The sequence below is a fragment of the Pleurodeles waltl genome, chromosome 4_1 (genome assembly GCF_031143425.1).
Source record: "Pleurodeles waltl isolate 20211129_DDA chromosome 4_1, aPleWal1.hap1.20221129, whole genome shotgun sequence".
Taxonomy (NCBI): Eukaryota; Metazoa; Chordata; class Amphibia; order Caudata; family Salamandridae; genus Pleurodeles; species Pleurodeles waltl.
The window spans coordinates 210,972,706-211,000,006 of NC_090442.1; the positions used below are offsets into that span (position 1 = coordinate 210,972,706).

The following is a 27,301-nucleotide window of genomic DNA, read 5'->3' on the forward strand; positions in this document are numbered from 1 at the left end:
TGTAAGGCAGCTACATGGTCGAACACCACATACATTCACCAAATACTGTTGTGTGGATGTGCTAGCACGCCAGCAAGCTAATGGAGGTCGGACTGTGCTACGAACACTTTTTCAGTCAGCTGCAAATCCTACACGCCAGCCACCACTTTCATGAACGGGCTGCTTTACAGTCTATGAAGAGCATGTGTTTCTACAACCACACATGCATTCGAATGGATTGTTACTTCTTCTTTAAGCATCTGTTTGTGGCATGTAGTGCTGTAGATTAACATGCACCCTCCTCCCAGGACATCTGTGGCTGTTGCAGTTACTGTATCCTTGGATATATTTGTACATGTATATTTATACATTGCATTGACATCCTTTTCCTACACCCCCTCTCCCCAACAGGAAAGTTTGCATATTGCATTGACATTCTTTTCCTACACCCCCAACAGAAAAGTTTGCATACTGGCCATAGTAGCTATATGGTCATGGCATTGCCTTTTCCTCTATTGTATTGTTGCCGTCCTCCACCACGTTTTGTGGCACTTCTGAAATCTATACTCTTCTCTTATTCACTGCTTTTACTTGTCTCCTCTTATCACTTTCTGGCATTGACACCTAATTTGATAGGGGGTTGCCATATTGATGTCCTTTCTTTTTCTGCCATTTAGGTCATCGTTTTCAGGGCTCTGCTTTTGAAAGGATGCCATTTTCAGGGTCAAAATCATAAAAATGTTAGTGATAATTGGAAAAAGTACCTTTTAGTGCAGGTGATAGGGGATGCTATTGACATTTTCAAAACTGTGTATTCTGGGGGTTTTAAGACTCTTCGGGGTTATGAGATGCGGGCCCATCTCATTGATTGACACTAAGAAGATTTAAAGGCTTGTAGGAAAGGAAGAAAATGCACCAGCAATGCAATCTGTACCTCCATATTTAAACACTATCAATTTGCCTTGCCTATAATAGGGAGGCCTGTTTGTTTGTTGAGAACCAGCACTACATGTGCCAGACACAAAAACAGCTCAAGGAGCAGCATACTTGCAGGACCACTGTGAAGACATCTCGAGTGATTGTGTCTACCCACAAACAGTATTGTTGCCCTAGTCCACCTGTCCAGAAGGAATAAAGAAATCAGGTCAGTCGAAAGCTTACTCCAATGCCTTCAACATCAAGATGCATGAGCCTCCATAGGTCCCGAAACATCACTACCCACTGGGTGTCTGCATATAGCTTTCTTCATCCCAGAGACACCCGGAGTCATTCAGTCTTCATTGCCCCACTGTATGGTTTGGTCCCTTTGGTTGTAGGAGGTCAACTACTAGAAGTATTGTTTCAACTTTTGCTATTCTGAACATGCTGCTGTTTAAAGTTTTGGTCTAAATTTTCATTGAGTAGATGAGAAGGTCAGCAGCTACTGATGCCAAATTGATTTCTACGAATGCACTTGGTCTTCATGGGTTTCCCTCCACCAGAAAATCTACTGTGACCTGTAGACCGAAAGCTGCAGGCTCATGCAGAAAAGGCACCTTTAGTTATACAGTTGGATCTGCCCGCTAATATCTTCTGTACCCAGCACTAGCTAAAATAAATAGTTAGGCTCTTAACTGATCCTTGGAGTCCATTAAGTGGATTGTCTCCCTAGCAGAGCACCGGAGTCCAGACACATGGTTACTGAGGACATTGTCAGGAGACCTCAAGGCTGTATAGTGGGTGGAGTTTTGGTGATGAGCTTTCGGGATAATCTATTTTTAGCTGCTCCCGTCTTTATTCCAGGTCTTTTGTAGAAGTATGTACCTAAAGTAGGTCCTTAGTTGTATGCTATCAGTCATCCTCTGATCAGACACTCAAGTTGCGGAGTATTATCACTTGTTTATAACTGAATATGAGTCTCTAAGGTCCTTTCTTGACTGCTTACTATTCCTACCTGGAAAGAGTCAATTGCATAAGGGGTTATCCTGTCTATCCAGTTAAAAATGCACCAGTAATGTGGCCGTGACAAATGGCATTACTCACACACGTTAATGACAAATAGCCTCTAACTAACTCAGGATTCCAACAAAAGGCCACATACATGGGCATAGTTTTATCTATTGGCCAGCAGCATCCATTTCCTACTTATAATGTAAATCAGCCTTCAATAGGATTGGCCTAATTCATTGGAGGGTAATATCTAGGAGTGTGCTAAATTCAGTATTTTTATCTTGTGACGCAAAATTATTTTAAAATTTCTCAATATTACACTTTAATGAAAAAATATGAGTTGCTGGTATCGTGCGTCACGATTTTTTCCTGAAGTGCACATTATGCATAAAACGTTTTGTTAGATACTGACAGAAGGCTGGTTTGAGCAGAAAATACCTGTAAGCAAGATATTTTCTGTTTGGATCGATCTCCTACTAGTATCAGTGAAACACTTCCCATGAAGTGCACTGACATAATTCAATGCTTGAGTGAGCAAAGGCTATTAGTCGTGCTTTTCACACTAGATGCCTCATCATGAAAGAACTCTGCATTCGGCTAGGAAGTCTTGTTTCATCTATTTGGTTGATGTCATTGTAGGCAAGTAATGTGTGCACCTTCATTAATGCTAAACTACAAAGGAAGACCAAGACATAATGTAAGAAAAAAATCTATATTTTGATATTACTGTCAGTTCTCCAGTATTGTCTGTTTCATTGATTCACATGCTTGAATCGTTCCACTGGTTGAGGCGGGAGTCCCACTGTATCATATTACGGGAGAAGTACAAAGCTAAGTTGAACCTCCATAGCTTAAAGTGACCATCTAGTTAGCCAATCTGCATCATTAAAAATTAACCAAACTTAACTCAATCAGGATACAGTAGGTCCAACACTACTCCACTTGAGGGTCACCTCAGATTTCTAACCGCATGTATTGTGACTGAAGTCTCATTGAGCTCTGCTCAGTTTTTCTTCCTGAAGAGATCGGTTTGCCAATCGGTTGACCACTGTTTATCTGCAATACAAACCAGCCTCACCTCTAGTTGAACTTTCCTGGCAAGAATCATGGCAGATACTTCTAAAAAGGTCTTTTCAGACCTTGTGGTTCATTTGGGAATCTAAGGCTACATTCAGAGGGCCTCCTCAAGGAGTTCATTTATTGTGCGCATCTCGCTCTTAAGCCTAACAAATGCACAGTTTGTTGCACATTTTCTGAGATGACACCAAAGACAGAGATGGTACTCTGCTTTTATGCTACAGAAGATCAATGCCAAGGACATACCATCTGGAGAAGTAGAACAGGAAAGTACAAAATATTTAAGAGAGCCCATGAGAGGGGGCCTTTCAGAAGAGGATCACACCCCTAAATATTCCTCTCATGATGAACATTTTGGAGGTATGAAGAGGAAGAGATACAAGAGGCCTAAGATATCATCTCCTAGGGCTCAAACCTCTACATTTGATGTCTCACAATGACCTAAGAAAAGGGAGACCTCAGCCCTTCTGAGAGCACAATCAGAACTATCCGCTCCATTTTTTAGGGTAAAGACTTAAGCTTCTCTGTTAATGACAATACCGTAGACATGGCAAGTCAGTGCTGACGGATCAGTGACAGTCAAAAAGCCTACCACATAGTCAGCAACGACGACAACTGCATTGTTGATGAGGCAGGTGTTGATGACAGCCCCATGTATGGAGACACTGGCGACCGCATACAATACATCTACAACCTCAAAAATACCATTGAGGATGAACTAGGTGATCAGGCAGTCTAAAATCATTTTGTGTTTGGACAAGGTAGTATGTGTCATTGTGCTAGAGCACACATCATCAAGCAAAGTATCACCTTTTCCCACAAGGCACCTTGTGGATTCTGAATGCACAGATGACGCTTTCCTTTAGGACTGCTTACAGTCCCACACAGCAGAAAATCACATTTCAGGAAGAATATGATAATGACCCGTACATGAAATGGGACTATTCCTTCACTGATTAACCAGCAACTCAGCCAGACATACAGAAGACAAGGGAAATAGTATCTTTCAAGGAACAGTATTCTATTTCCAGAGGTATTTCTATTATGTAGGTTCACAGAACCTTGATCAATAATATGCACTTAATGCTTGCACATTATGACAAATGATTCCCAGAGCAAGCAACATTGTCAGAGATACAGGCTCATGCTTGTCTGCCAACTCCTCATACACCAAGGACCATTCTAACAGCAGGTATTTCTAGATTCCCAGCACCAACTAATGAACCTATACTTTCAAAACCCATTGTTCCTCCTACACATAAGAATATGTATTGAGATGATGAACAGGAGGAAGGCCAAATTCTTGATGACTTCCCACAAGATGTAGGTTCTCAATGGTATGAATTTATTGGCCCACTTTCTGTTCCGCCAACTCCACTGATGGCTATTACACCACCAGATGACAGGTGGATTTCACACACTGCTTGAGAGAGCGTCACAAGGATTCGATCTTCCTATGCCTGTTAAACCTTCATAATGCTTCCTATCTGATTTCAAGAAACTTCACGGAAATCTGTTAAGATCTTTCCTAGTCAATTAATACATTTGGGCAAAGGATTTGAAGATTATGAAAATACAGGCAACAGTTGTGGACATTATTCAATACCTTGATGAACAAGTTACTTACCTTCGGTAATGCCTTATCTGGTATAGACATATTCTAGTTGCAGATTCCTTACCTTTGAATTTCCCGTAGGCATCAGCTTGATCCAGAGAATTTTCTGAGAAGTACCCCTGCACATCTTTAGGTGACATCGATTGGCTCCGCGTCCGTCGTCCACACCGAATATGACATCACGGGTCCTATAGATGCGCCACCTCGGCGTGCTAACGTCAGTTTCTTTTCACGACTTTCCACGCTAGAAGCGCAGAGCCATGAAGGACACCGACCACTGGTACGTCAGAGCTAAGGTCCTGAAAGGGGAGTCCCTGGCCCTAGAAACCAGTTCTCTAAATGGGGAGAATTGGTGGGTCAGTAAGGAATCTGCAATTATAACAAGTCTCTAGTAAAGGAGGCTTTACTGACGATAAGTAACTTGTTATTCTGATTATAGACTTCTAGTTGCCGATTCCTTACCTTTGAATTGATACCCAAGCAATACCATCCCTGGACGTGGGACTGTGACCAAAGATCACACTAGATAGTCCTGCAGGTCCGAACAGGAAAAGTACTCCTCCCTTCGGACCTGACTATCCAGGTAGTAGGTTTTAGTAAACGCATGCAGAGATGCCCATGTTGCTGTCTGACAGATATCAAGGACTGGAACTCCGCGTGCCAACGCAGTGGTCGCAGTTGTAGCTTGAGTAGAATGACCATGCAAGCACTCAGGGGTTGCTTTTTAGCTAGTTCATAGCAGATCTTAATGCAGAGTATGACCCATCTGGAGGTAGTCCACTTCTGAAATGCCCAATCTTTCTTCGCACACACATAACCGACAATGAGTTGATCATCCACCCAGAACTCTTTAGTACTAATAAGGTAAAACGGCAACACTCTTTTTGGATCCAGATGGTGAAGACTCTCCTCTTCCTCAGAAGGATTTGGGGGTACGTAAAATATAGGCAAGGTGATGGATTGGCCTACATGAAAGGGTCTAACCACTTTTGACAGAAAAGAGACCCTAGTAGGAGGGCTCCCACTGCAACTTTGTTTCCAAGTTCTGCAAAAATACTTCTGCATCCTTGTGGCTGTGCATCCACCAGAGTCACTGGGACTCTGCCTGCACTTAAGAAAGGAAGAAGGAATCTTCCTTGGAGTGAAGGAGTCACTCCTCTGCATCTGCAGGCACCTCATCGACAACGACCGGTTTGTGGACCCGGCTGTCCCACGGACTCTTCAAGGCTCTAAAACTCAGATGGTGGCTCTGTGGCTCTCCAGAGGTCTGACCTATGGTCCTTACAACGGGGAAGTCTGTGGTCCCTCGCTGGAGCTGCTTGGCTGGAACCCCTTTGCACTTTTCTGTTTGTCATTGCCAAGGCTTGTAGCTGTTCAATCTGGAGACCTCCTAGCTCCAAGAGACCTCCACCTCTAGCATTCTCAAGCTGCAAGAACGTTCTCTCAGCAACTGCTGCGTCATGGGCATCCCTCTTTGCTGTGCTGTTGATGCCTCCCTGTGACACTCTGTGCCTGCTGCCAGAGGGTCCTGCTGGGGGCTCCAATGATTCTTGCTTGCTCTCTTGCTTGCAGAGGGCTGGTCCTGTCCTGCCTGCCATCAAAGGGCATGTCCATTAAAGTAGCCTAGATATCCACCAAATAGCCAGACGTCCTCAATTAGCCATAGTACTTCATGATCGCTGTCGACGAAAGTGCTCTGTCCAGTGAGTCAGTCGTGTCCAGTCCACAACAGATGGTGAACTTTGCTGTGTCACTCCAATCGACAACTGCCTGAGAGAGTACAGCTCAGGCCCCCTCCGGGACCTGTGGTAGCACCTGCTGAACTGTATACCACAGCATGTGGGAATAATAGCCCAAAAGGCATGTAGTGTTCACAGACTGCAATGCTAGGATGGAGGAAGAAAAAACCTTCTTCCCAAGTGTATCCAACCTTTTGGATTCCCTATCAGGAGGTTCGAAAGGGAACACGCCCTGGGAAGTGGAGGCTTGGATGACCAGGCTCTCAGGGGTGGGGTGCTGGAAAGCTTGGGACCCCTGGAGCGGGGCAATGACAGTGGGCAATTGTCTTGTTCACAGAAGCCTCTGTGCTGGGTCTGGGCCAGGTACCTAGTAGGACATTCGTAAGGCCTCATTAGATAGGAGCATGGATTCAGAGGAGGTTAGTCCTGACTGCCACCAAAGGCAACTCAAGGTCTAAGTCCTCAGGTGCTCTTCTCACCACCATTGAGTAGGGAGCCCCCTCCTCTGTAGCCACGGTGGAAGGAGAAAGTATGCCAGTATCTGGACAAATATCCAGTCCGCTGGCCTGACCCAAGTCCGTACACCAGTCCATAGGGTCTAGAAGCTGGTGTTCTAAATGGTCCAGAGACCCCTCCCATTCCTCACCTTCACCTACCTCATACGAAAGTGGGCCAGAACCGACATAGGAGGCAAGGCTTCTGCCAGCATCTTACGACGCCCATCTGGTTCCATGTCAGAGTCGGCAATGAGAATAGCGGTGGCGCTGCAGGGTGTCGGGACCGGCGTAGGGGTAGTATGACTGACACCGGCTCGGGACCGGCATCTGATCCATGGGTGCCTCTCGGCGCTGAGGCCGAAGCATCCTGTGTGGAACCCGAAGGAGTCCCGTCTGACTCCGCAGGGCCAAAAGGCACTTCAGCCGAGTCAGGCTGCCAAAAATGAGGTGCATGGCCTCATAAAATTCTTAAAGTTGGGCAGGGGTCTCTCTGACTACTGGGAACTTGGGGATGTGCGGAGTAGGCCCAATGGCATGTTCCTCGGAACGAGGACTAGAGCACCAATGCTCCCTCGTCACATCGACCAACATACGAGGTGAAGTCAAAGAACGCTTCAACTTCTTGCTCTTCTTCTTGTGCCTCGACTTATCCGATTGTCCTTAGGACTTGGAGTGGGATGAGGACGATAGAGGACTTGACTGAGACCTAGACTTGAGCGGAGACGAGCATCGGGCCACCATCAGCTTCAGGGACCACTCCCTCAAAGCCTAGGATGGGTGGCTGGAAAATCGGACTTTGGGTCGTGGTCACTCTCTAGGCACCAAAGACAGACAAGGTGCAGCTCAGTCATGGACATCACCTGTTGACACGGTCTTCCTCGATGAGATCCTTGACACACCATGTGTAGAAACAGTGAAAAATATTAGACAAAAAGTCAAAAAAGTTACTCTGGCGTAGCTCTTATTGGGTCGGCTCTAGCTGGCATTGGAAAACAAAGTACTGATGTCAGCACTCAGGAGTGGCGCCTATATATGTAGAGTCATTAGCAAAATTTAAAGAGAATCATGCTGTCTCATTCTGATAGCTCCTACATGGCCCAGACACTACTGGGGCACAGAACTACTCCTCCTTTCAGAATCAGCACGCATCCACTGAAACCAATGACCAATCTCTTAACTATGCACAGAGGTTAAGTACTACATCTGAACCCGAAATAGCTCAATGTGTCAACATGTCTCCTGAACACGGTGAATGCCATCTATTAAACATCCGAGAAGACTGCAGAGAGTTACCTTCCAGAGTGGATTCAACAAACATAGCCATACATAACCAAATGGAAACATTTTGTCTTTGGTGCCCTGCTCAGAGAATCCCGCCTATTTCGTCACCACTGTGACAGATTCATCCAAATTTACTTTTTGGCACATTCAGGACTATTACACTTTTAATTAAAGGTCACTTGGCCTCAATCTCGTCATTCATAAGATCAGAAAACAAATCCTCCTTATGGTCACTCAGATCTCTCGAGGAATTCAGTGTGTTTTTAGTGTTCTCCTCCCATCAGAAAAACTCCAGTTCTATGGCAGTTTAGCACCATTTTGTCACAACTGATAAAACATTATGTTGAACCCATTCATAAAATATTTGTCCTGGGAAACAGCTTAATTACTGCTTTCACTTCAGCAAAGCATTTTAGGCGTGTGAGATTCATGCCTTTACCATCAAAGAACCGTACTTGGAATAGAGAGATGATCCAAGTCATCCTAATGACACTTTATTTCTGTGGTGTCTTCAGAATTTCATCCTAAAGTTCCGGGGTGCTTAAGACTTGTTTTTAAAAGGTCCTACAGATACAGTGGAAAGAGCGCTCCATAAACTTGACATATGTCATCATCACAGATTCTAAATTGACATAACTCAGAACTTCAGCAAATCTGACCAGCTTCAGATTGCATACCGTCCTCTGTGAAAAGGCCAAGCCATCTCCAAACAAACTGGCACACAGTGTTAGTTACTATAGTTTTCTGCCACCTCAAGGTAGGTCATCTTGTGCAAAGAGCTGGGAGGGCCCATTCACTAAGAACCATGACAACTTCCACTGCTTTAATTGTGGGTGTACCTCTGTTACAGATCTGCTGAGTTTGTACATGGCAGAACACCCATATGTTTACCTGTCACTACAATGTTGATTCAATGATTTGAAACGACACCATAGTGGGACAGGCGGTTCTTCACCATCTCCTCCTTTAAGGTGAGCTTAATAAATAAATGTTGTCTGCTACCCTCCATCCTCTGATGTTTTTGTGTATTGTGTATACAAAGACTTACACCTTTGCAATAGATAGCAATGTATACAAGTTGTATTTACTTCTTGCTGTTCCGTTTGAAAGATCCAGTACTACAGAAAAAAAATACATGTGTACAGTGGTTCTCCTGTATTGAAATCTTTCATAGGGTTACGTGCGACTCGCCCTCCTCCCTGAAGTGGGTGCACCTCAATCAGGACTCTATTCACCAACGTGCTTAGATATCTGAGGTAAGGAGACCCCAAGGGAAGTGATGTTGGATCTACTGTGCCCTGATTGACTGAAGTTTGGTTCATTTTATTAATGTAGATAGGCTAACAAAGTGGTCACTAAGCTGTGAAAGCTCTTCTTAGCTTTGTACTGCTTACATAATATGATACTGTGAGACACCTGCCTCCATGAAGGAGATGATTAAAAAATGTGAAGATATCAATACTGGAGAACAACTATATACAGGTAAATAGCCTGTTTATTCTTGCTGTTTATCAAACACGAGGAACAACCCATACACGGAGACTGGAACCTGGGTCAGCTTATAGAACAAACACAGTGATCCCCTGGGTCAAATTTCTCGAATATTATACTGCCCCGTGACACCTGATCTCCTATCAGTGTAGCAGTGTGTCATAGAATGATTCACAAGGCCCAATGTGTAATGCAAACGGATGTATTATTTCAACAATGTCAAAACAGCATAAGTCACATTCTTGTGAAGACAGCACAAGGTGCAAAACGTGTTAAGTGCAGGGAACATATTTACATATACATCAGAATAACGTGAGGAAACATAAACCGTACTCCTCACCATTAAAATGAATATATCAACATAGTGAGTTAAGTGGAAAGTGTAACCCTGTTGGTGTTTCGGCCCAAAAGGAATCAAATCGCAGGTCTGATTCTGACAACGCCGTCTGACCGACTGGTGCCCTACAAGTTAAATAAATAGGGCAGTTAGTATAATTATATGATACTGACAATCAAGAACATAATGTTATGAAATACACTTCATACCTTAGTTGGAAGAATTTGCAATATTGCCCAAGTATGTAACTTCTATGAATAATCACGAAGTCAATCTGTAACTAAAAAACAAATAGCCACCATGAGTGCAGTGTAAAGTATTCCCTCATCCACTGCGTCGTTGACCCAGGACAATGTGACGGCTACACAGCTTGCAGATGTGGTGTCCAAAAAAACGATCTCAAAACTTGAGTGCCATGCAGCGACCCCCTCGGGCACCTCTGTGGCAGCTACAGGCATGCCACCACTAAGAATGAAAACATATAGATTTTTACCACAGTTCCTACAAAAAACTATGCTCAAAAGTAATTGTCAACGTCCCAGTATAAATATCACTGTAAGGGCTTACCGTCACAACCAAGATAGGGCCCAGTCACAGGATACTGGCTGCCTGGCGCCAAATTACTTTGGGTTTGGGTAGTACCACAGTGGGAGATGTATACCCAGCATTGAGTACTGCGAATGGATGAGTGAGAAGTCTGCATGCCCTTGTGAGAAGAAAAGGCAAAGTTAAAGAACTAGACTGATGCTGCCAATGCCATTGTAGGAGTGCTCACGTGCTTATAAACATATGCGGAATGAATGCGCTAAACCGTATAAGATCAGCATGCACAATCAATGACACTACAGCTAGATTTGTCATAACATACCATACAATGCATAAGTAACATTACTTGAAGACCCGTCCCCAAGGCTGAACAAATCGGCTCCAAAACTTGGAATAAGTGCTCTCAAAGGCCCAGAGGTAGGAACATACTTTCACATCATGCAGTTAAAACATAGAAACAGAATAAGCACACAACATCCGTATATACAGTGTACATCACATGGAATGTATCCTATGTCACAATCCATAGTGAATCATATGCACGTTGATAGTCACAAATGGTCCAGAGCAAAGTTCATCAATATGTTAAATGTAAACTTAGGAGGCAAAGGCGGCCGCAGTTTATCCTCATGATTGAGTACCAGTTCCATTGTATTTAATTAATCTGTTCAGTGGCACTCCGTCATTGCCAACAGAGCGGTAATGTTACCTCCACCAGAGTCCAGCTTGGCTGCATCTGACACCTGCCAATCCAGCTGATTTTCATCATGCCCACTACCAAGTAGTTTTTTTTTACAAAGGTTCCCTTTTATATTTTACAACGGATTCCATTCTGATGTTGACCGATACGATGTTTAATTATTTGTATTGTCTAACCAATGTACAATGTTCCCCACGGACACTTCATGGCATAGACACCCTTCTTACTTTTTTTAAGTCACTTTATTTACCATCTTCCTCTGATGTATGTTTGTAACTATGTTAAATGCACTAAGCTCTTTCTGCGACTTATGCTGATTTGGCAGTGGTGAAATAATACATAATGTTGGCATAGTATTTTGGGCCCTGTGAATCAATCAATAATACATTACTACACCCAGAGGAGATCAAGTGTTGGTGGAGTAGTAGATCTTTTGACAAATTTTACCTATGGGTTTAACCCCTGTGTTTGTTCTACTGTTAGAGGACTGAGCCTGGGAATGCAGAGGAATGTTTCCACTGTAGTCCTATTTGGGTAACCAGGTTCTGTACGACAGTGTACATTTTGAAATGTATGTTTACTTTGAGTACACTTTTTCCTGTCCTGCTTGTGGGTCCAGGTAGTCACAACCAAATTTAAAGACGAGAGATCAAAAACTGAGGAAAACAAATTATGTTAAAAGAATTATAGTCTTTTTTTTTTAACCTGGGTGCTTTTGTTGTCTTCCACCTTGCATTCATTGATTTGTGTCCTTTAAAATACCGTATTTTTATTTGCTATTTGTGTTCTATATACTAGAAAGGTTATTTTGCTAAGAAAAATCTGATCAGACCACCACTTTAAATCTTCCAACAAAAAATATCTGTGCTAAGGTACAACTAACACCTTGTACCAAACCGGTTTCCCTGGGCGCCAATACCTCCACTTCTACTGTTCTAAATGTTGCATAGCAGAACCTTTATGACGACCTAAAGGAAGTGTTTTTGCTGAGGGTGAATAACTAATTGGCAACGGAGTGAGTTGTGTTGCATCAGCCCCTGATGTTAAAAAATATATATATATTAAACAACTGGTTCTGCTTCTGTTATTTTCCTCTGCAAATTCCCACTTTTAGAAAACAATAAGGCAGATTTATAAGCTTCAAGTATGATCAAAGCAGTCAACACTGGAGAAGTTCGTCTGCTATTGCGTGTTACAGCATTGACTTTCTTTGCGTCCACGGCTTGAACTTTCCATGGTCTGCAGGGGCTCTTTATGCAGTTGTCAGTCCTGCTTAAAAAGCCATCTTTAATGTGAATTGAGTCGTCATCCGGAACCACTGCAGACTTTGTAGAGCTCATGTATTGAGCTCAAATAGCAAACACTAAAGAATTCTATTTCTTTGCTTTGGAATTTTCATGAGATAGATTCTGGATATGGATGCAAAGTAAGAAGAAGTCCATAGGAGAAACATTTATCCAAAATCTTTTGTCATTGGATATGGGAGCCTGAAAAGTTTAATTTGATGTCAATGTTTTTTCAAAAATGTATACCTTCTGATTTGTTGTGCATGTATTTTTATTTTTAGATGCTCAGGATAGAGTGACTTCACCACCACCGCCTCCTCCACCGCCACCTCCTCCTCCTCCTGCATCTGTTGCGCCATATGCTCCTCCACCACCTCCTCCCCCGCAGCCTCCACAATTTCATCTCGGGAATGCTCAAAATGGTGCTGGTGATTCGGCTACAGGTAGGAAATCCATTGCAAGAAAACTAGCTTGATCCTTTCTTGTCCTGTCTCTACACAGTGATGATCTATCTGTTTTACTCTAATTGTTGCGGTAAGATGCTGTCCCCTTGTTTTTCCACTAAAACTCTTTTTGTGTCTCTGTGCTAGTAGTAGGCACACTGTAACAGCATTCCGCTCTAAAAATACATTCAAGCACCATAACCCCACTGTTTTAGTCATTCTTACATTTAGGGGAGATAAGAAATAGAATCAGAAAGTCTTATGCTTTTTGTCACCTTTTACATCAGAACATCGCCCTCAATTAAACATGTATACAGTTAGTGCAACTGTTTCTAGCAAACATGTGGTTTGAGCAGTTTCAGCACACTCAAGGTTTCATGCTATGTATTAACTGTGATAGCTGAGAGCGTTGGAAATGCATTAATTGGACAAATCAGTTGTCAACAAATTGTTTTCGAAGCCAACTCCCCAGTAAACCCCAAATCTTTAAAATAAGTTGCAGTGTTCAGCATTTGCTACAGTCTACAACAGGGTCCTAGGTATATTGTTCATTAATGTAATACTGCCTCATCATTTAAGTCTGAAGGGTTCGACGTCCAAGTAAGCCTTGATCAGTTTCAGTCAGAACAATTGCAACAGAAAGTCATTTATGAACTCTGAAGGGGAGGCCCATTAGAGCAGCCGGATAAGATGGGGCAACCTGTCACTATAAACCAACAAGCAGAAAAAAACTATTATTATCTAGAAAGCAGAGAGTTGCATAGGGTTGCAGTTAATTATTTTGCCACATTGAGGATGAGCAATGAACAGGGTTGTTTGGAAAATGGGCACATTTATTTTTGGGAAGCGTGTAAGGCAGGGGCGCTGATTGAAAATGTAAGTAGAAATGAGACAGAAACTATGGTGGAGAGATGCATTGTGATCAGAAAGTATTGCACTGTGACAGAGACATTGAAGTGTCTCTTCCTTATTCTTTTCCCCATTGTGGAAGCTGTTATCGATGGCATGGAGTAACGGAAGACAGGTGAGGGTATTATTGCCACCAGAGAGTCTAGAAAACAGTACTTACCTTACCACCTTGAAAGCCACCTCCCATGCAAAGGATCTTCCATAGACATTTACCTAATGTGATGAGATGTCATACACATATGCTTAATGTTGTTCTGTTTGCCTTTTAGGTCCAGTCCAGGGGGCCCCCCAAGAAGTTGTAAAACCTTCCAATGACCGAGCTTCTCTCCTCGAGTCTATCCGCAAGGCTGGCGGTATCGGGAAGGCCAATCTACGAAGCGTGAAGGAGAAAAAGCTAGAAAAGAAGAAGCTGAAAGAGCAAGAACAAGGTAGGTCTGGTGTCTGTCCTTGCACATTTCTTTACAGGAAAAGCTGAGTAGATTGTGCTTGCTGCTATTCTGCCCTAGAGTTATAAAGAGTAGATAACCGAACCAGTTAAGTGTTTTAAATGTTTCCACTCAAGTAACTTAGGTTTTCTGTTAACTATTAGTTTCTTTATTAGATTCCTATTACTTTCAGAACTTTGACAGTGTTTATTGCAAAAAATATCAATACCAATGTATTGATTTGTGAATCCTTCACTGTGAATACTGCAGGATATTAACAGGGTTTGAGCAAGTGCCTTTTATAGTGACTTGGTTGGGAATTAAGTACACCATCATATCTAAATATGATTTTACCATCTACCTCTTCAGTGAAGGAAATGCCTGCGACATGTTAAGTGGATTTGTATGGCATATCTGTGAGGGTATCCAGGCACTGTGGCAGGTGTGTAGGTTTTGGATTGGGTGTGTTGGACTCTGCAGAGTTAGTCGAAGCCCCAGATCTTCAGATTCTTGCGGAGTTCTAGAAGTGAGGATGAGGCCCTGATGTGTTGGGGGAGTTCATTCCAGTCTGGGGTGCGATGAAGGAGAATGCTCAACCTCCGGTTCTGCTTTTGTGGATGTGAGCAAGTGAGAAAGTGGTTGGACGTAGGTGTCTAATCGGTCGGTGAAAGTGCAAGCAGTTGTACAGGTATACTGATTCAATGTTGTGCAATGCTTTTAATGCGTGCACAAGGAGTTTGACTTGACTGCATTTGTGGATGGGGAGTCAGTGGAGGTTTCTGAGGTTTAGTGAGATGTGGGTGCGCCGTCGGAGGTCAAGGATGAGTCTCGCTGTAGGGTTCTGGATGGTATGAAGATTGTTTAGGAGGTGATTGTAGATCCCAGCTTAGAGGGTGTTGTCCTAGTCTAATCTGCTTGTGAAGAGGGCTTGTATGACAGCGTGCTTGGTGTTCAGAAGTAACCATTTAAATATCTTGCACATTATGTGAAGAATGTGGAACCAGGAGAAACTGACCGTGTTGACCTGTGCTGCCATGTTGAGCTTGTCATCCAGGATGAATCCCAAGTTTCTGGTGCCATTGGTCGGTGTGAGTCCAAACTCTGATGGCTACTAGGTGGCATCCCATGGAGAGTTCTTGTTCCCAAAGTTCAGCACTTCCATCTTGTCAAAGTTGAGTTTGACAGTTTAGATCTCATTCAGTCTGCTGTGTTAATCATGCAGTTGATGAAATTGGTTCTGGTGGCCTTCTTGGTCAGAGAAAGGATGAGATGGGTGTCATCAGCATAGGATATAATGGTGATGCCTTTGGATCTGATGATATTGGCGAACGGAGTCATGTAGATGTTGAACAGGGTTGAGCTGCGCAATGAACCCTGAGGGACTCAGCAGATCAGATTCTTGGATTCTGATATGTAGGATGGTAGCCAGACTTGCTGTGTTCTTCTTGTGTGGAAGGAGCCTATCCATTTGAGGGGCAGTCCTTGAATGCTTATATCATGCAGTCTTCTGGAAAGGGTATCTTGGGAGACTCTGTGGAAGGCTGCGGAGCTGTCGAATAGGATGAGGGCTGCGCTTTCTCCACAGAACAGTGTAGTGTGGATATTATCTGTGACCATGATGAGTGCTGTTTCTATGCTTTGTTTGCTCCTGAATCCTGATTGGGTGTGGTCCAGTAGGGTGTGGTGGTTGAGGTGGCTGATGAGTTGTCTGTTGATATTTTTCTCCATCACTTTGTCAGGGTAGAGGAGCAGAGAGATGGGATGGAATTTTCTCAGTTTGCTTGGTTTTTCGAGGAGGACGTTGACTGCTGCATGTTTCCAGTCTTCTGGGAAGTTGGGGGATTTAGTGGAATTGTTGATGATGTGGGTGTAGGTGTTTCTGATTGGTGATACTCCCATGTTGTAGATGTGGTGGGGGCACGGGTCTCGGTTGGTGTCTGTCAGGTTGGTGCTGAGATCTTTGAGGTCAGATTGTTGTTTGAAGATGCTGTAGATCGCTTCTATTTTTCTGTGGGAGAAGTATGATAAATTGTCGCAGGGTTCCTGTGATGGGGTGAAGGTGTTGGCTGCAGCCTCAGGGGTGGTGAATTCTTTGACGGTTGAGAAGTTTTCCTTGCAGCTGTTGGAGCTTTCCTCTATGCTTTGGGTTAGTGCCCTTTTTTGGAGTCTCTCAGATGTTGGTTGTAGCCACTGAGTGCAGCCTTGTAGGTGGTTCCAGTGTCTGCATCATGTCTGGTTCTCCATTTTATTTTTCTTGCTGTTTGCAGAAGTATTTAGATTCCTGGAGGTCACCTGTATACCAGCTGATTTGTTTGTTGGTTCTTCTTTGTTTGTTGCCTTTGATGGATGCATGAGAGTCTGCACAGTTCTTGATCCATTCTTTGAAGTTGGTTATGTTCCTGTTGAGGTTGTTTGTGGTGTTGGGTTGGTCTTTTTATGAGGGCGTTGAGCCAGTCTGCCTCTTATTTTGCTCCAGCTGGGTAGGTTGATGCTTGTGGGTACGTTAACTTGTTGTGTGGTAATTTGGCATAAGCGTATGAAAAACAAAGGTTACATGGACGTTATAGTTAGGTTGACATTTAATCCACACAAAACCATAGAAGTTCAGCCGTTATAGTTTTACTTATCTGAAGAAACTATAACTCATGCCGTTAAGTAACTTTAGGCCAAGAATTATATTTTCTTAACTATAAGTATAGCTGTAACTGTTAAATTTTTATGGTTTTGTGTGGGTAAAATGTTAACCTAACTAAACCGTCTCTATAACCTTTGTTTTTATAAGGGGAATATATATATATATATATATCTCCAAATCCTATTTAGGCACTTATGCGCATAAGCGATTGTAATAGTGACCACATCAGGCACGATTATATTAGTGACCACCCTTTGCAAGATTACCAGTATTATAAAAATGACTTTGCCACTTTAGTGTATTTCTACAGTGGTAACACATAACCCTAGGGACAATGCCGCTGGCATCAAGGTAATAATAGGAGTGAAATTTCTTCTCAATGTTGCATGATTTATCACTCAAAATAAGCTTTAAATATACTTTGGAAATTCAACCATTCAAATTGACCCAGTTTGGAAAACATGTTTTCATCTTAAATGCACTTCTTTCAGTTTTGGTATACATAAACTTAGACCAAGAAACAGCTCCTTAATTTAGTAGGATGGGCTGCACAGAAAAGAGCTACGTATAGGTAACTGGAGAGCCACCAGTAGCTCACAAACTACTCATTGAAGAAGCCTGGTCAACACTGACAGCACTAATGTCATTTTCCAGTGTACGAAATATGGTTGCTGGTTGAGGGGTGGAGGGAGAAACTCTTCTCAAGCAGCAACCACAATTCTTCTTGGGATGAAGCAACCCTAAATTAAACTGTGTTCAACCCTTGTGTAGCTTGGCACAGAGCAGTCAGGCTTAACTCAGAGGCAATGTGTAAAGTAGGTATTTGTGCAACACTTCAAACAGTACCACAGTGAAAGCACACTACAGAAGATTCCCACAACAGTTTAGAAAAAGCCATTTTTGATAAATAAAACAAGACAAAAATGTCAACAATCCAGTCAGTAGAATAAGAGAGATTCAGTTTTAAAGATTTATTAAAAATAGCGCCAAAAAGCACAAAGCACTAACTGCAGATAGCTGTTTGCTCCCTCCCAGTACAGGGTGACTGTGATGGAGCGCAGGCTGGCTACAGGGACTCAGTTAATCCCACTGAAGAGAGTAACTTAAATCCTGGTTTGTCGAGCATTGCAAGAATCCACATTAAAGATGTGTTGCGCAGCTGGAGTGCTGTTGGTTCCAAGATGAGGCGAGGCTTTGGTGTGAGATCAGGCATTGTCGCCAAGGATCCTGTCTGCGGGGGGCTGCAATGTTAAAGCCTGGTGTTGAAGATGCGTTTCATAGTGGGTCGGTTCCGAGGAGCTATGAGGCTTTGATGCGGAGTCTGGTATTGTCGTCGAAGCTGCCATCGATGAGGGATGCGAGGGCCTGCGTTGAGGATGCAGTGCACAGCGGTGGTTCTGATGGGGTGACGGGCTGCGATGTGATGCAGCTCTTTGCAACAGTAATGATCCACGCAGCAATGGTGATGCATTGGTTCTGCTTGGGGTCGCATTGTGCAACAGAGGAGATACATCAGTTCTGCTCAATCTACAGAGGCTGACAGAGCGCCTTAGGCCCACTTACAAGGGTCCAGGGCCTGGGTGGAACCACTTGGCAGCGTAGACTCACAGAGGGCAGAGTTTAGGTGCTTGGTGCAAATTGTTTTGAGACTTCTGTCCCTGTAGCTCAATTCATGAGGCCAGCCAACTAGCCCTTGGAGTCACTTTGGGGTCCTGAGTTCCACTTTTGCAGTCCCAGTCCTTCTCACCCAGTCAAGGGCAGCAGACAGCTAGTCAGCACAGCAGGACAGCTGTCCTTCAGAGCAACAGTCCAGCAGAGTGACAACCCTTTCAGCAGCACAGCAGTCCTTTTTCCTGGCAGAGTATCCACATGTCCAGAAGTGTACTTAGGAGTTGGTGTCTGAGGTATAGTATTTATACCTGGTGCCCTTCCTCTGGAAGGTGGGAGAAGCTTCTAGAAATTCCATTTGAAGTCCCCAGGTATTTTGCCTTTTGTGTGGGTCCAGGACACAATCTATTCAAGTGTAAGGAGGGCTGGGCCCAGTGCCGCCTTCCCATCCTGCCAGTGATGGCCCGTCCGGGCACTCCCAAGCTCTCTATTGTGTGCGGCTGACTAGGAGAAATACACAAAGCAGAACTGTCAGCTGTACCCAGTCCTGTGATCCAGAGACAGGTACAGGCACCAAATGGCCAAGGCAGAAAAATGCCAACTTTCAAAATTGTAATTTAAAGTCTGACTTCAACATAAGTTAGGATTTCTCATTACAATTCCAAAGACACCAAATATGAACTGGTTACCTGTTCCAATTTGGGAACTACAGCCTATTAAATGTAATAATGTAACTCCAATGTTACCATATTGGAGAGGTAGGCCTTGCAGTAGTGAAAAACTAATTTCACAGTTTTTTGCTACCATAACCTGTAAAGGTGAAAAGTACATGTCCAACTTTTTAAATAAACTGCACCCTGCCCTCTGATCTCTATAGGGCCAACCCTAGGGGTGGTGACTTGCATTAAAAAGGAAGGTGTGGGCCTGGCAAAAGGTTTATTTTGCCAAGACGCAAAGGCTGTTTAAAAACTGCGCACACAGGCTGCAATGGCACCCCTGAGACATGTTTAAAGGGACTGCTTAAGTGGGTGGCACAATCAGTGTTGCAGGCCCACAAGTTGCATTTAATTTAGAGGCCCTAGGTACCTTAGTACCAGTTTACTCGGGAGATATAAGGAAATTGAGTAGGCCAATTGGGGAGAAGCCAATGTTATCATGGTTTTAGCAGTGGTAAAGTGCACAGAATCCTGAGGCCAGCAAAAACGAAATCAGCACAAAATGGAGGAGGAACGCAAAAAGTGTAGGGGAAGACTACCTTAAGGCTAATCCAATCCCCAGAATAATTGCTTTGATAATGGCAAGAAGTTGCATTTTTGGATATGCAGTAAAGGGTGACTAAGCAGCCCATAGGAGGACTGTTTTGTGGTGTGTAATGTTTAAAACAAGGCTTTATGGGGACCGGGGTAGAGGCGGATGTGATATGTATACCAAAAAAAACAATAGTTGGGGAAAAGAGCTTTCAATCTTCATTGATTGGTCTTAAATTCCGGAAAACAACTGCAAATAAAAATATACAGAAAAAAAGTGTTTGCCATCATTTGCGGAAGCATTTGTAGGTAAAGTAGTTAAAGTAAATGCCCAAATTCAGGAGGTTAGTATACCCAAAAGTGTTTTTTGTTTTTTGTTTCTATCCTGGCAAAACAACTGAAGTTAGGTCTGGCATGTTATCACTCCATAAAGATTATCAAGTTATTTTAGTACATTTGCTCTCACAAGGTAATGATTGAGTTCCCTCGGTGAGTGTGCCTCTTTTTGCCATGATCACCTCCACGTTTTGAACTGATGGTTTTTCAACTCATGGTGCCCCGAGGCTTGCAAACCATAACTTGGTGCCAGTGCTTTTGGTCCTCAAAACTGTAATGGTGAATTGGCTATACTTATTTGGCTTTACTTAACTTACGGTTGAGTCCTTAGTATATGGTACCAGGGGTACCCAGGGCCTGTAAGTTGAAGTGCCTCCCACCCCCTCAAGCCTTGCAGTACTTGGTCTGCCACCCTGAGTAAGACATGGTAAAACGCCTTCCAGCTTGCCACTGCAGACTGGTAGAGCAGTTTAAAAACTGCTAACTCATCATTGCCATTTAAAACCATGGCAAAGCCCATAACTCCCTTTTTAATGTGCATCAGTCACCTCTACAACAGGCGTATTGAGTCATACGATAGGGTGCAGCTTATTGAAAAGCAGAACATGTGCTTTACATGTTCAAGCAGTAAAAGCTCACTCATTTTTACTGCGAGAGAGGCTAGTAGCCCCATTGGCAACTACAGGGTTACACGCTGACAATTCAGCTGTGCTAGCTTCTGAATGGGACTTCTGAAGTTGTTACTTCTAGGTATAAAACTAACTTCTGAATGGGACTATTGTGTTGGTATTTTGAGGTATCATACAACTCATTACATTACGGCTGACTTGATGGATGAGCCGAAATTAATGTAACTTGTTGCTACATGCTACTTTTAGAAAGTTGCCAGGGTGTTGCCCAAGGTTTCCCGTGGCTATTTGCAGATGCCGCCACGATCAGCCTTCTGGGGATACATGCAAATGGCTCCCAGGACAAATGAAAACAGAGGCCTGCAGCTGAAGAAGGTGTTACCCCTTCATGGAAGGAAGCGACATGGAGTGTTAACCCAAAAGGTGAGCTTCAGAGGGGAAGCTGCCTTTGAAGGGCAAATGGTGAACACATTTGAGAGGGCCTGCTCTTTTCATCTGGATAGACATGTTAGCTTCAGGGACAGAGAGGGGGGAAAACTGGCCAAACCGTTTTTTCCATTGACATGTAGCCCCCAGGTAGCCAAACCTCTAGGGTGAGCTACTGAGTGCCCGACCTTAAGTGAAGGGTTCAACCGTCTTGATAGTAGGTGGAATAGAGCACTCTGGGATAGCTAGATGCCACACTTCACAGGAAGTTGTCATCAGGCGAGAGGGAACCAGGTAACCCACTGGCAAGTGACCGCAAACTCACCTAAGGGCACTTTCTGGGAATAAAAGTGGCTCCTGCATGTACTGGAGAAGAGGACCGAAGAAGGGCTGCCCTGCTGACCTTCGACCTGGCAGAGAGGCTGCACTGAAGTTGGACTGCACATGCTGCTCCTTCTGCTAGCAAAAAAAAAGACTGTCTGCTGTGTCCTGCACGAGGAAAAGGCATCAACGAGCCCCAGACAGAAGAAGAGACTGCAGGAGTTGGTTGACACGGCACAGGACCATGGTAGCTCCGATCACCCGGATAGTCACTCCTCGCCCCGTGAAGATTATAATACTGATACCTGATGCTCGGAAGTTGCACCCAATTCTGCTGGATCCAGGAGAGTTGTCGGAGTGTATATTGGTCTGCCAGAGGGAGAATTATGACCAAGCGAAGGAAACTGCTGACTTTATTGGGCCGATCAACCAGTAATCCAGTTGTTACAGGACTTTTGCTGAACCCCAGAAAAACGCATCCTTGAGCATTTTCAGCATCCTGTACAGCTTGCATCAGGGCCACTCTATAGAAGTCAATGGCAAGTGGCCATTAATGATGGAACGGACTGGAAACTGCTTTCCTTGTGAAGGTAGCTGTTTCTTCTGGCCTTGTTGGTCCCCTTCACTGGCTTCCCACTGTAGGTGATCATCCAGAGTACTTCTAAGTAATCACATCCATCCTTGAAGTGTCAAATTAGTTGACTTTGCCAATGCTTGTTCATGGTTGAGTGAAAAGTCTTGCTTTATTGTTTCTTGTCAATAAATCTGTATCTCAGGAACCCTTTGGTCGATCTTTTTCGCTTTGATGTCTATAAATTCATAAAAATAACACTGATTTTTAAAAAAAAAATTGGGTTTTCTAAGAGTCATGTTTCTTTTTTCTTCAATTCTTTTTGGGCGGTTTACATGCTTTACACCTTGTTCCTTTGTTGAAGCCTGAATGCTTGAAGCCTCAGCTAATCGAGGTTGGGCAAAGGTTTGAAAAATGCAACATGACTGATCCTTAAGTGGTAGGTGAGTGTATTAAACGGTGAGGTCTTACAATCACACCATGTAATTCTCCACATGTCCTCACAGTGACGATATTCAAACTTTCTTTACGGAAACACATCTTAAAAAAGGAAACCACTGCTGCCTTTACTTGATTTAGAGAATACAGAAGAAACTTGACTGCAGACATGTCCTTACCTGAGGGCTGCATGAGTGAAGGGTTGCCTTATTTATTGCTTTAAAGTTTTATTTAGCACAACCTTGATGCGAAATGGGACACAGAGTGTTTTATACAGATATATAAAGGTGTGTACCTTGAATATCGACTTCTGAATATTAATGGGACTGACTATCAAAGATAAAATAATGAAAAAATATTGACTGGTAAATATGGATTTTCTATACCTAACTCCATATGTACATACCCACGCGGTACGTATATCTTCAAGGTATGTAGATGTGGAGGTAGGAATAGTAAATCTACACTTTCCTGTATGCACTTACCTTTCAATAATTTGTCCCTCGATATTTTGACCTTGATAGTCTTAAATGACGGTATTCTGGTATTAGTAGTACAATCATGCATAAATGGTTGATTGAGAAAGTGGGCAGCAAAGAATACACGGCATAGCAGCAATGAGTAACTAAATTAGACTGTTATGTTACTTTAAGATCCTGAGGTAATATACGTAGGTACATTATCTGTGGAAAGTGGAGAAAATGAGGGTCAGCAGACGTTACCTGCTGCTGGGGTGATGAGTCAAGAAGAGACTGGAACCTCCAGTCATGTAGTGCACTCATTTAGTTGTGGCGTTGCAACAATATGTATTGTGTACCTTTTTCAAAGTGCCGTAAGAGGTGCCATTTTATACATGGTTAAGTGTTGGTTAAGTATTCCTATTTTCTTGAAAATAGGGGTTTCGCGGAGGAGGTTGTCACGAACGTTGAACGGAGTGGTTCCTCCATATATATGTTTAGTTTATCTGCCAGGTACTGAAGTGCTGCAAAGTGTGAGATGTTATGCTCTAGCTTACTAGTGGCTTACTACGAAGCCAGTTAGGGTACATCCGAATCCGTGTGATCGGGCCGAGTCTTCTGGTTCCTGATATCACTAGCCAGGGTTGGGATCATGATTCAGGACCTTGAGGTTTAAAGTGCTCCTCAGGGTTCAAAATATTAACTCCCCTGACGAGGAACGGAGCACTTTGTCTAGGTAATTGATGTAGGCATGAAGTTTCTGTGTTTTTTTTAATCTTAAGTCCCAGCGACTTGGCACAGTTGAATGGAGAGTTTGCGGTCCAGCGTGGCGAGTGAGGCGAGCCAGGGTTGGGTGGGGATAGTACATTGTATGGATACATCAGGAGAAAGTCTTGTTTTGCAGGGTGACACTTACCATGTTGTGCAGTCATCCAGGTGTGTGAAATGCAGGCGAGACCACCAGGTGATGAAAAATTCCATTTACAGCAGGGTGCGGTCATCGTGAAGATAAGAGATATTTGAGGGTTTCAAGGATGTCCCAAGTTCAATGTGCAGGATAACGAGTGTGGAGCTACCCGCGGGAGGGGGGGGGGAGCATCCAGCATTTTAAAGTTGTTGGTAGTTATTCTTTAAATAGGTACAGGGCTATTTGAATTGTGTCCTTCAACCGCCTTCCAGTGCTGTTAGGAAAGGCTACCGACCAAATGCGTCAAAAGCTACCGATCGGTCAGAGAGAATAAGAGGGCAGGAGTCATCTTTGAAACTGGATTATTTGCATGTTTTTATAGGTTATGGAGAATGAGAGGGCAGGAGCCATCGTTGTAATGGGGATATTTATGTGGTTTATGTTTTTATAGGTTATGGGGAATGGGAGTGCAGGTTGCATCATTGTAACTGGATTATTTACGTGTTTTTTTAGATTATGGAGAATGAGAGGGCAGGAGTCAGTTTTGTAACTGGATATTTACGTGTTTTTAGGTTATGGGGAATGAATGAATGTGTTCTTCTAGGTTATGGGGATTGTGACTGCAGGAGTTATCATTGTAACTTGGTTATTTACGTGTTTTTTAGGTTATGGGGAATGAATGAATGTGTTCTTCTAGGTTATGGGGATTGTGACTGCAGGAGTTATCATTGTAACTTGGTTATTTACGTGTTTTTTAGGTTATGGGGATTGTGAGTGTAGGGGGTCATCACTGTAACTGGGTTATGTATGTGTTTTTAGGTTATGGGGATTGTGAGTGTAGGGGGTCATCACTGTAAGTGGGTTATGTATGTGTTTTTTAGGTTATGGGGATTGTGAGTGCAGGGGTCATCACTGTAACTGGGTTATGTATGTGTTTTTTAGGTTATGGGGATTGTGAGTGTAGGGGGTCATCACTGTAACTGGGTTATGTATGTGTTTTTAGGTTATGGGGATTGTGAGTGTAGGGGTCATCACTGTAACTGGGTTATGTATGTGTTTTTTAGGTTATGGGGATTGTGAGTGAAGGGGTCATCACTGTAACTGGGTTATGTATGTGTTTTTTGGTTATGGGGATTGTGAGTGCAGGGGTCATCACTGTAACTGGGTTATGTATGTGTTTTTAGGTTATGGGGATTGTGAGTGTAGGGGGTCATCACTGTAACTGGGTTATGTATGTGTTTTTAGGTTAAGTGGATTGTGAGTGTAGGGGGTCATCACTGTAACTGTGTTATGTATGTGTTTTTAGGTTAAGGGGATTGTGAGTGTAGGGGGTCATCACTGTAACTGTGTTATGTATGTGTTTTTTAGGTTATGGGGATTGTGAGTGTAGGGGGTCATCACTGTAACTGTGTTATGTATGTGTTTTTTAGGTTATGGGGATTGTGAGTGTAGGGGGTCACCACTGTAACTGGGTTATGTATGTGTTTTTTAGGTTACGGGGATTGTGAGTGCAGGGGTCATCGTTGTAACTGGGTTATTTATGTTTTTTTTTTTTTTTTTTTTTTTTTTTTAGCTTATGGAGAATGATAGTCAGCCTTGTAACTGGTTATTTATGTGTTTTTTAGGTTATGGGGAACGAAAGGGCAGGAGTCATTGTTATAACTGGGCTATTTACGTGTTTTTTAGGTTATGGGGAATGTGAGTGCAGGAGTCGTCATTGTAACTGGGTTATTTACGTGCTTTGTATGTTGTGGAGAATGAGGGCAGGAGTCATCGTTGTAACTGGGTTATTTATGTGGTTATTTTTTAGGTTATGGAGAATGAGAGTCGTCCTTGTAACTGGTTATTTACATATTTTTTAGGTTATGGGACTTGTTAGTGCAGGAGTTGTAATTGGGGTATTTACGTGTTTTTTAGGTTATGGGGAATGTGAGTGCAGGAGTCATTGTAACTTGGTTATTTACGTGTTTTTATAGGTTATAAAGAATGAGGGCAGGAGACATCATTCTAGCCGGGTTATTTATGTGTTTTTAGCTTTTGGGCCATAAATATAGCGTCCCTGCTGATGAATTAGTTGGGGAATGCTTATACTTGTATACCATTTGAATGGTTTATAGTTTCTGTGTTGTAAGTAAACTCGCCGAGGGGCAGTGGAATTTTGAGTTGAATTTTGAGTTGAATGTTGAGTTTGAGCATTAATGGACTGGTGAGAGATGAAGCCAGGCTAAGGGCCCTTATGGAAGTTAACTGAAGAAAGAGTACTCCGTTAATACTTTCACAGACTTGGATCACGTTAGCTTAGTGAAATCTGAGAAAATACCTAAAGATGTAAGCTTACCAAATGATGTCCCCTGTGTGTGTCTGTGAACCTGTATCTCGCAGTGGAGGTACCCTGCAATGGAGTGAGTCCTCAGAATATACTGTTTCATTATTATTATCGTTGAGTGTGGTTGTTTTTTTCTCACATTGCTCAGCAATTGCACTTAACAGTTCAGATCTGTCAAGCGTCGCCGTTGCAGTTGGGGTTAATCTTGCAGGTGAAATAAAACCAAGAGGTATAAGGTATGGCCTGCTCAATGATGGCCTCCCAATTTGGACTAACCTTTCCATTAGAACGAGTAAATGGCCAGGGTATTGATTGGAAGGGAATGTAGCAGCTATTGTGCACACTTCTGAAATACGGGAGGCCGTTGTTGACACATTTGAAGGATGAACGACATTTGGGGTTTTCTTTCTGCAGTCTGTCAGTAGCTGGAAATGTTTTACTGCCGCTGGTCCCTGGTAGGTCAGTGGAGATGCTGAATGCCACTTGACGTTTCATTAGGAAGCTGAAGAGCACAGTGAGACGCCTACCAGGGCCGGTCTGCTCTTCATCTGCACTCCAGCCCCTTGGACAGCCCTTTCTGCTTTGCAGCATTGACTGTTCTTGATTGAGAGGGCCGGAAAGTATCCTTACTCCATAACGAGCAGCGTAAATGGAGCATTGACATCACCAGTTAAGCAACCATTGACTCCTTGGGACCGTGATCTTTTCTCATTTTCTTGTAAAGTGCTCCGTGGGCACGTTATCGTTCTGGGCCATTTAAGGCCACATTGGTTCTTTATTATAAAAACCTTGCCTATGTCAACATCGGTGACACGTCTCTTTTCCTCAACTGCCCATTCCGCTGCATGGAAGAGGGAACTAAGTTATTCCTTGAATAATGGCATGGACGTCAATTCACCAAACTGCCAGGGGTAGCGGAAGTGACATCATACGCCATTTCATCTTTACTTTCAATAACACACTCACCCTTACACATACACACACGTTTCCTCATACTTACACTCTCTACTTTTACATGAGCACACTCACCCGCAAGCTTGTGCACAACATACATTTTAGTGTGTTTTTTTTATTTACTCACCTCAGCTACCAAGGAGGGTCATATTCCAACTAACTGCACTGCACTTTTTAATTACACTAGTACT

The 27,301-nt window shown here is 43.2% G+C and overlaps 1 protein-coding gene across 3 annotated transcripts in view; it reads left to right on the forward strand.

Annotated features, from left to right (window-relative positions):
• Positions 1–27,301, forward strand: part of WASHC1 (WASH complex subunit 1) — a 451,748-nt gene that overhangs the window by 351,348 nt on the left and 73,099 nt on the right. For all 3 annotated transcript variants that reach the window (XM_069228148.1, XM_069228149.1, XM_069228151.1), the window contains 2 exons: positions 12,759–12,920; positions 14,099–14,257. In XM_069228148.1, the coding sequence (XP_069084249.1) occupies positions 12,759–12,920; positions 14,099–14,257 (321 nt within the window). The remainder of the gene's footprint in view (positions 1–12,758; positions 12,921–14,098; positions 14,258–27,301) is intronic.